Source organism: Alexandromys fortis, unplaced genomic scaffold (assembly GCF_014885135.2).
Source record: "Alexandromys fortis isolate MF-2015 unplaced genomic scaffold, M_Fortis_MF-2015_v1.1 scaffold_231, whole genome shotgun sequence".
In the NCBI taxonomy this organism is placed as follows: Eukaryota; Metazoa; Chordata; class Mammalia; order Rodentia; family Cricetidae; genus Alexandromys; species Alexandromys fortis.
This window is the reverse complement of record NW_026068613.1, coordinates 1,239,083-1,250,050: the sequence shown is the minus strand read 5'-3', so window position 1 is coordinate 1,250,050 and position 10,968 is coordinate 1,239,083. Positions and strand designations below refer to the sequence as shown.

Sequence of the window (10,968 nt, the reverse complement as noted above, 5' to 3'; positions counted from 1 at the left end):
TCAAATCCTGGCTACTGCTGAGATGTCAATGCTCTGAGGGACCAAGAAAATCCTTCTGCCTCCTCCACAGCTTCTTCATGTCCACAATCACTTCCTTATTTCTCAGGGTATAAATAGCAGGATTCAGCATAGGGGTGACCATTGTGTATAGCACAGAAACTGCCTTATCCATGGGGAATGTTCTAAAAGGCCTTGCATAGATGTAGATGCAAGGCACAAAAATTATAGTCACCACAGTGATGTGAGAGGCACAAGTAGACAGGGCCTTGCTGCGACCCTCCCTGGAGTGACTTCGGAGCATCAAAAGCAGGGCTGTGTAGGAGCCCAGCAGCACAAGAAAACACATGAGCGTGACCAAGCCATTGTTAGACACCATCATAAGCTCGAGAACAAAGGTGTCAGTGCAAGCCAACTTGATCAACTGTGGCACATCACAATAGAAGTTGTCCAGCTTGTTGGGACCACAAAATGGCAGGTGCATAGTCAGTCCAATTTGCACAATGGAGTGGACAAAACCTCCTACCCATGAGGCTGCCATGAAGAGCCCACAGACCGTCTGGTTCATAATTATTGTGTAGCGTAGGGGCTGGGAAATGGCAATGTAACGGTCGTATGCCATGACAGTCAGCAGGAATATCTTGATGCCTCCAATGAAGTGGAAAAAGAAGAGCTGGGTCAGGCAGGCTCCGAAGGAAATAGTGGGGCTGTGTGAGAGCAAGTCAAGTAGCATCCTGGGGGCGGTGATGGAAGAGTAGCAGAAATCCAAAAATGAAAGGTTGCCTAAGAGAAAATACATAGTCGTATGCAATCGTGGGTCCAAGGTCACTATGGCCACAATAAGAAGATTGCCAGTGACTGTCAAAAGATAGACTGCTGAGAAGACGGTGAAGAACAGAAACCGAAGCTCCCATACCTGAGAGAGCCCCAAGAGGACAAATGCTGCCACCTGGGAATGGTTTGTTGGGTTCATCTGCCCAGTATGACCTGGTAATTGAGCCTGTCAAGGAAAATGGACATATTCATTAAAGAACTACAAATTTCTGAAATAATTCTCTCTGTCCCTTCTGGGGTAAATGTTTATTATTTTATTTAACATCAGAATCTTTTAAATATATGACTCAGCAGATAAAGATACCTCCAGCAAATCATGATGAACTTGAGTTCAATTTCCAAAACCCACATAGTGGGTGGAGTGGGGGAAAACTCCTGCAAGTGGTTCTTGATCTCCACACGTGTACAGTGCGAAGTGTGCACCCACACTCACATACAAACACCGTTAACGCACACAATCAATCGACCAACACACACAAACATAAAATATGTTTAAATTTTAAACCATATGATTATAATAGGTTCAATAGAGCACCAAGTATTATACATTGCTGTTCAAGCTTCAAGGGACTAAAATTCATAAAAGGACTGACCATATTGCTGACTTTGTAGAACTCAAAATAACAACAAGACTTTGATTTAGAAAGCCTGATGAATCTCCACATGGCAAACAATGCCTATGGGATGACATAGTTATCATTTATGTCCTCAAACAACAAAAAACTAAAGTTGGCCCTGCACCAAGGAATAACCATCTGGCTGCCTTCTATGCATTCATTTTTGAATCAGACATATGATCATAGAAGAGCATAATAGGAAACCATTTCCTGACTTAAATGCTCCTCTTTAAATGTGATTTTTCTTATTCTTGATTTTTTAAATAAATAAATTTATTTGTTTGTTTGTTTGTTTGTTTGTTTGTTTTACATCCCAGCCACAGTTTCTCCTCCCTCCACTCCTCCAAGTTCCCACCCCATCTCCCCTACGTTCACATCCGCCTGTCCACTCCTCCTTGGTTTCTGTTTAGGAAAGGGCAGATCTCCCACAAGTATCAATATATCATGGCATAACAAATTATAGTAAAACTAAGCACCTCCCCATGTATTATGGCTGGGCCAGGTGAACCAGTATGAGGAGTAGGGTCCCAAACTCCTGTAAAAGAGTCAGATACAGGCCCTGCTCCCACTGTTAGGAGTCCCTCAAGAGGACCATGCTACACAATTGTAACATATATGCAGAAAGTCTAGGTCAGCCCCATAGAGCCTAAGGGCAGGTGAATATAAGGATAAGAAAATAATCCTTAAGTGAACCATTTAGCCAGCATTTTTTGGGCAGAGAATCAACTTTTATTCCTACCACAAATATAACAGCTTACAACCCTCCTCAATTCCAGTTCCAGGAGATTTCATACCCTCTCCTGACCTCCCCATGGTCCAAGAACACCCCAGATGAATAGAAACACATGTAGATAAAACATTTATAGGCATAAAATAAAATAAATAAATCTTAAAACTTATTTTAAGTTCTACAAGTCACAAACTTTAAAGGAAAATGAATATTGGGTCTGAAAAAAGAGAAAATAATTAAGATTTAAAGGAATTTCTTTTTATTTTGCATAAAAATTGGTAAACCATAAAAAGCAGAATTTTAATGTGAAGACAGTTTTGCTATTATCATTCATTTCAAATACATTATTAGGTTAATGTGTGCACAGAGTCCATCTGCAACACCTTTTCTCAAATACCTTCTATTTTATTATGAATTCCCATTAGTCATCTGTAGGCTGTTTAAAATAAACTCTCATCACTTAATGAAAAAAATACAATACAATGATAGGATGCTAAAGTCACAGGTAAGACAACAAGATAGAAAACAATGTTCCTCCACTTTTTTAAGGCAGAGAAGAACTATTGCTTTCTCTACAACTAGATAAGAAGCCACATGAAAGAAAAGAGTTTTCTATCTTTGGCTCTGGAGACCCCAGAGAACCACAGGTACTGAAAAAAATAGAAGGGGATGTAACTAGAATGTTAAACCCCCTCTCACAAGCTTGAGAGTACATGTTAATTCCAAGGATATTACTCAGGGAATAACTTTTACTCATATATGATAAAGGAAGAGAAGGCTGTAATGTAAAATTTAGAATCATCATCTACCTCAACATTTGGAAATAATAGAAGTGTTTCTATATACTTAAGTATTTTTACAGGAACTAAATGTGAAATATTTAAATGGCTTTTGGAATTGATTTCCTCATATCACTAACAGAAGTGTGAAAGATGATTTCAGTTTAATTTAATTTTAATTTTAAACGTAGCTCTCTCAATGATGTAGTTCTTTGTGCTTTACTTATTCAACGTGTATATAGTAATCACCTTCTACTTATTAATCACTGTACTAAATGCTAAGGTCTTAGAAAGGGTAAGATAAAATACCTTGCTAAGCTGATGTCTTAGCCACTGTTCTGTTGATGTGAAAAAACATCATGACCAAGGCAACCTATTTTTTAAAAAGCATGTAACCAGGGTCTTACTTACCATTTCAGAGGTTTGTCAATTATCATCACACAGGGGCATGGCAGGGGGCATAGCACCTGAGCAGTAGCTAAGACCTACATCCTGACTTGCAGGCAGCAGGCAAAGAATGAAACTCTGAGACTGAGTGTGGGCTTTTGAAACCTCAAAGACCCCTTCCAGTGACACACTTTCTCCAACAATGCCACAGCTCCTAATCCCTCTAAACCCACTCCCTAGTGACTAAGTATCCAAATATATGAGCCAATGGGAGTCATTGTCATTCAAACCACTCACTTGGCATTTGTTGCACACCATCATCCCAACACTTGAGAGACTGCCACCATAAAATCATGAGTTGAAAGTCCAGAAAGACAAATATTGCATGTACTCACTCAGGGCTGGAGAGATGCCTCAGAGGTTAAGAGCACAAACTGCTCTTCCGGAGGTCCTGAGTTCAATTCCCAGCAACCACATGGTGGCTCACAACCATCTGTAATGAGATCTGGTGCCCTCTTCTGGCTTGCAGGCATACATGGAGGCTGAACACTGTGTACACACGTACTCACTCATAAGTGGTTTTTTTAAACATAAAGCAAAGAAAAATCAGCCCACAAATCACAATCCCAGAGAACCTAGACAGTAATGTGGACCCTAAGAGAGACATACAAAGATGTAATCTACATGGGAATTAGAAAAAAAAAATCTCCTGAGTAAATTGGAAGCATGGGAACTTTGGAAGAAGGTTGAAGGGAAGGGGAGAGGCAGGGGGGAGCAGAGAAAAGTATAGAGCTCAATAGAAATCAATTTAAAAAACTCAGTCTGAAATGCAAAGTCGACCTATGGATATACGGAGTAAGCCAAAAGAAAACGTTTATCACGTCTCCAAATCTCCAACTGTATAACACCCCGCATGGGAAGGTCAACAGCTGACCCTGAGTATCAACCTTGTTTTGTCTACTAAACACTTCCTCACACTTCACACCAACCTTCCTGAGTGGCCAGAATTTGACACTTAATTCTTGATTCACTTCCTATGTTTCTTTATTAAGTTTTTGCATCTTGGTTTTAATTTGATGGAATGCTTTAAATAGAGAAATAATTTGGGACTTCTATTGTAGCTTGAAAATCAATGTTCAATTTTAGAAAAATTTGATAAGCTGAAAGTCAGTAATCAGTCAGAGAGATGAGATTGTAGGGCAAACAACACCAAAAAAAAAAGTATTTGAAGGGAACTTTAACAAGTATGCATAAGATCTATATGAAGGACATAACAAGCTCATAATTTTTTTATAAAGTTCAAAGGAAAATGAATTAAGACTATTGAATTCTACAGTCATAGTAAACCTTTATAATATCAAATCTTCAGTTCCTGTCAATTTGATCTATAGGTTCAATGTAATCCCAATCAATACCCCAATGAGTTATTTATAGACATCAACAATCTGAACTTATGGTTTATACAGAGAAGCAATTCATGCTGAATATCTAACAATATTTAAGGAGAACAAAACTGAAGACAAACACTAGCCAGTGTTAGGTCTCACTGTTAAGCTGTGGTGTTCAAGATGCTGTGACACTGACTAAGAAAGAAAAATAGGCCAACAGACTAGAAGAGATATGATAATAGTAGAATACATGTTCTTCTCCAGCTCACGACAAAAGAAGAATATGCCACATCTCAGAATACATAAATTAACAAATCTAGAAGAATATAATTCACACAGTATGTGGCTCGATCCTATACTACAAAGAGTTAAGCTACAACTCAATACTGAAAAATAGCTATCTATCCCCAAATATTTGAAGATTAAACAATATGTTTAAGTGACACATGATTCAAAGAAATCATAAAAGAAATATAATTTTCAGAAACATGACATCTTAAAAGGTAAAAATAATTTATCAAAATGTGTTCATCAAAAGCAATGTTCAGAAGTAAACTAAAGTATTAAATACATGTAGGAGAAAATAAGAAAATTCTAAATAAATAAGCCAAGTTTCCACCTCAATAGAGAAAGGCTTAAAATGGATGCCTAAATAAACTGATGAAAATAAACTTTAGTGCAACTAAAACTAGACACCAACAAGAAAAAAAAAAGTGAAATTCAAACTGGTCCTTTGAAAATATAGGTTACTAATAAAAAAGAAAAATTAAGCATAAATTATTATTAAAATTACCAGACTTTACAAGATTCAAAACAATTCCTACTAATCCACTTGTGGTATTCCTCACAGAACTACAAAATAAAATTAGCACAGAATCACATAAACAAATAAACCTTACTAGATCAAAAAATCATAAGTACAAAAAAAGAAAACAGGAATAATTACAGTACCAGATTTTGAAATATACTCCAGTGCTGTGAATCAAAGTCCCAAGGTATTAACATAAATATAGACATGTCGATCAGGACAGAGAAGGCTAGAAGTAAGTCCATGTGAGCAAACTCAACTGCTCTGACAACAGTACAAAGATGCCTTGGTAGAAACAATCTTTTGGAAAGGGAAAAAGAACAAATCAAGCTCTAACACTAATTAAAGATGATTAACACACTTTACATAATGAAACACTATTTAAAAAAACTCAGAGACAGAAACTGGGCTGCAACCTGAAGGTCAGAAAAGCAAAACAGCCATCCACTGTCTTTTACTTCTACGTCAGTCTGAAATAACTATCCTGCCTCGAGGAATCTCAGAATGAGACAGAGACCGAGAGCTATCTTCTCCTGTTTTATAATCCTCTCTAGTTCTGGGATTAAGAACGTGCACCACTACCCCCTAGTTTCTATGGCAAGCTCAAGTGTGGCTACTTGGATTAAAGATGTGTGTCACTGATGCCTGATCTGAAAGGCTGGCCAGTGTGGCTATTTTACTTTTTTGATCTTCAGGCAAGCTTTATTTATTAAAATACAACTGAAATGCTACTACAGCATAGGAATTGGAAAGTGAACTATAAGTCAGAGTCTTCCTTCTACATAGTTAAGATCCAACTGTGCAAAGATCCAACTGATGGATCCTGCTCTGTGAGACTAGAACTTTCTCTACTTTGAAATATATTGTTGGCACTTTCCCCTTGAGAAGTGACCACACTGGCACCTGGTTAAACAGCGAGTTCTGTTGGGTAACAGTGAAACTGTTCTAACCAGAAACAAGAAGTTTCAGCTTCTGTGAAATTTGCTTAGCTCTAGAGAAAATCTCTTTCAGAACAAGGGTAAAAGCCCCTACTAGGATGGTCGTGTAGATAAGACTATGACAATTCCGCCTGCCCTAATAAGCCATGTCATGTTTCTGCTCATGACCTAACCTAGAGCAGAAATTTGAGTTTTGTGCTCATCAAATAGTTTTTCCTTTTATTCTGGGTGCTGTTAAAGTTCTTTTGGGGAAGGGTTAAACCCTTAACATTTTCAATAAATTTTCACAGGAAAGTCCACATGCAAAAATAGCACCAGCCCTTGCCTCCCCAGGTAAAACATCACATCAAAACAGATTCAAGATTTGCATGCAGGACTTGCAACTATAAATCTGCTGCAGGAAAACACCATAAAACATTGAACTGGACAAGGACTTTGGAAATGATACCAAAGGCACAAGAGGAAAAAGTAGGCAAATGAGATTATACCAAACTAAAATCTTCCCCAAAATATAACTAATCGATTGGAGCCTTTTTCAATTCTGAGTGACCTTATGCTTCATGCAGTGTAACTCTGCCCTATTGTCTCTGGCTAAGTGAGAAATGCAATGACACTGGCTTCCTATAGAAACATTACCTAGTTGGGATCTACATCTAGAACACCAAAGAAACTGAGCATATCTTCTCATGGGGTTGTTTTAAAAATACATAAGTCTCTAAGTCCATAATTTTTGATAAAGTAAGTATGCACCATTTTGCCACATTATATCTGAAAACATGTTTCTATAAATGAAGGCTCTGGCCACACATTGCCGGGCGTGTCTAGCACACAGTGCATACATTTTCTGTACCACGTGTTTTATCACCTGCCTCTCATTTTCCTGAGGTGAAATGTTCTGCTAATCTCTCCAGTAATTCCCTTTCTCTCCATTCATTCTCTTCTGTCCCACTTTCATATCTGACCCCCTCAATTTAGTGCCTGTGTCCGTCCCTCTCTTGCACCCGTGTAATGATTCCTCCAGCCCTGAAAAGGATTATTCTAATGTAGGTCTTCTGCGATGCTTGCTAGGCAAATTACAGATTCTTCTAGTATAATTTTTCTGGCACCACTAAATTACTTTTTTGGCTAAATATATCACACTAAAAATGTGGGAAATAAATACAGTCAATACACATAAAGTGTTAAGAAAAAACAACATGTTTCATTTATTGTATATCTTTTATTACCTACAAAATTTATAATAGCTACTGTTTCAAGCTAATGGACAAATGACGTCACTTTAATGTCCAATACGGTCAAAAATATCCGTAGTGTCAGATATCATTGAGCGATAAGTACTTGCCATTCCACCAGCCTGCAGCATCTTAAATGCGGACTGTCATTTCCAAATCAGAAAAAAAATCTACATGACACATGAAAACACATCAATAAATTACTAAAGGAATGGGTTTGTGGTTGAATCCTCAGTGTTACTGGCTAGTCACAAAGAAAGGAGGCTCTTTTCCTGCGACCCCTCTGATCACATCACCCTTTCCCAGTGACTCCTACTTCATCAGTCCAGAGATGAATCACAGGAGTACAAGTGGAGACCAACACTAATGTAGATTTACAGTTATCTCACGCTAATAAACTGTCAAATGAAATTTATTCTTACTCACATGTCTGCTCTGGAATATGGCAGGGTGAGAAGGTCTCCTGTTTGGGTTCTTTTCAATCCTATCTCTGTTCTTCAATGAAGGGTTGCCATTCTATGCATGCTCACCTCCTTTTGTATACTGAGGCATTTCTTCTGCACTACCATCCAGAAGACAACAGTTTCTCCTGTGTTGTAACTTCGGCACAGAAGGGCACATACTATGTCACCCTTTAACTTCGGGAACAGAGCCCTAAATAAAACCCTAGAAGTAATATCAGGAACACTGGAGAAAGGCTCCAGGCACTAAATGTATGATTTAAATTGGCAAGTAATAGAAGATTCCAATAGTGACCTTCGATAGACTATTATGAGGCTTTACATCAGTAAGGGGGTGGCTAGAGAAGTACCCTAAGTAGAAATGTCACAATATCCAACACCACACAACTCACTTACATAAAATTGTGTGTCTGTTACTATATTTTCAACCCATACCAGAGGAAAATTTTAAAGGACTATTAAAAGAATAATGGAATACAGATCTTTGTGAGTTTGAGATCAGTCTAGACTACAAAGCAACTTCCAGGACACCCAGGATTATTACACAGAGAAACCCCATCTCAAAAGTCAAAGCAAGCAAGCAAGGACAGAAGGAAGGAGGGAGGGAGAAAAAAAGGAAAGATTGGAGGAAGGGAGGAAGGAAGGAAGGAAGGAAGGAAGGAAGGAAGGAAGGAAGGAAGGAAGGAAGGAAGGAAGGAAGGAAGGAAGGAAGGATAGAAGAATGCAGTACATAGGTAATTAAAAATTTGGGGAAACGCTGGGCAGTGTTGGCACACGCCTTTAACCCAGGCACTCAGAAGGAAGAGGTAGGCAGATTTCTGTGAGTTCTAAGCCTGGTCTACAAACAAAGTGAATTCTGGAACAGGCTCCAGAGCTACACAAAGAAACTATATCTCGAAAAAAAAATCTGGAGAAACATTATAGGAAATATTTGCTGAAATTCACCTAATGAAAATCTTGAGTTACAATGAGATTATGCTAAGGTTATTCTGTCTAATAGAACAACCCTGAGCTACATATATGAATACATAATGGTCAAAATGCTCTTTGTTCAATAAAGAATAAGAACAAAATTAGATATTGGCATGTACAAAATGAAATTCAACTACATTTTAAAAATAAATAGCCATACCATCTAAAACTAGAAGATCAAATACTACGAAACTACTTCCATAGGGGAAAAAAACGTGAAATAATATGTGACATTGTTCTGATCAATCAATTTTTGGATTTGACCCCAAAAGTTAAAGAAACAGAAGAGAAATCACATCAAATTAAAAAGCTCCTTCACAGCAAAGGAAGCAAAGAGCAGAGTGGAAAGTCAGTCCGTGAAATGAGAGAAAACCTTCCTAAACCATCATTTGGTAAGGGGTTGCCATTAAAAGCATGCAAGAATCTTGATTCCTTGAATATTATATATAATCATCACATTATATATGGTGAGTTCCTCAGCAGCAGTAAATTAATAACCTGATTGAAAACTAGCAAAAAACCACCATAAAGATTTCTCAAAAGAAGGCACACAGATTGCCAGTAGATACCTGAATAAAATGTCTAACATCACCAATCACTAAGGAATGGCAAATCCAAACCACCATGAGATACTGCCTCTCATCTCTCAGAATGGCTAGTATCCGAAAGAGGGACAAAAGGCTCAAGAATATAAAGAAAGTTATTGGATACTTTTGGAAAAAAATGTATGTTAAACCTATTACGGGAAAACTGCTGTTTTCACCAAAAAAATAAAAAGAACAAAACAGAGAGAGGAAGAGAGGGGGAAGGGAGGGATGAGGGTGGGAAGGTGACCTAGAATGAAAAGGCTTAGTCCTGAGCTAGGCAGAGGATGCTGTGCTAGTACCCTGGAAAGAGACATGTCAGATTGCCTGGCAGCAAAAACTGGAGTCTACAATGATGAGTCAATGGGGTGCAGGAGCATACATTGACGAGAACTGCTTAGCTATGCACAGCTCTGACCATCTTCTTAAACCTACTCCTCATGCCAGCAACCTAAAGATCGACTTGTAGGGTCAAAGAATTTCTTTATTCCTTTTCCCAGTATGACTGTGTTGAATAAATACACTTTTTATGCCTTCACTGTGTAAGAGATAGATTTAACATACCCACTAGCAATTTGACTTCTAGATATTGATCCAAATGATTCATAATTAGTATGATGAACAGACATCTGCATATCTGTATTTATAGCAGCCATGTCTGTGATCGCCAAGTTACAGAAACAGCATCTACCAATGGGCCCATGGATAATGAAAATGTGGCATGGATTCACAATGAAATACTATGTAGCCTCTAAAAGAAGGAAAATTCTGTCATTTGCAACAATGTGTGTTAATCAGAAAGAAGACGTTATGTTATACAGAGCAAAGCACAGTCAGAAAAGCACCATGTGTTCACTTATGTGTGCAATCAAGAGCCATTAAACTCACAGAGAGTGGAAGATGGTAACCAGAGACCAGAGTAGAGAGATGGAGAGAGAGAGTCAGAGTTTATGAAATTTCAGTTTGACAGGAAGAACAGATTTGTGAGACCCACAGCACAGCATTGTAACTATCCTGAACATTATACATATGCATCATAGCCTACTCATTGCCCCATGAATGCATATGATTATACTTTGCCAATTTCCATAACAGTATTAGCTGACTATTTGTCAAAAATAATCTTCCCTACATTGTGCCAGCCATGTTTCAAGTGTTTTATTGACCCCACATGGCAAAGAGATGTTGTGTTAGTCAGTGCAAACAGATAGGCATGCTTCTGAAGGAACCATGCTGCAATT

At 38.1% G+C, this 10,968-nt stretch overlaps 1 protein-coding gene across 1 annotated transcript; it reads right to left on the bottom strand.

The window, feature by feature from the left end:
* Window positions 1-25: 25 nt before the first annotated feature.
* On the bottom strand, window positions 26-970 carry Or4d5 (olfactory receptor family 4 subfamily D member 5). Its single transcript, XM_050133510.1, has one exon. It carries the CDS (start codon window positions 968-970, stop codon window positions 26-28), a length of 945 nt encoding a protein of 314 aa, XP_049989467.1.
* Window positions 971-10,968: the final 9,998 nt, after the last annotated feature.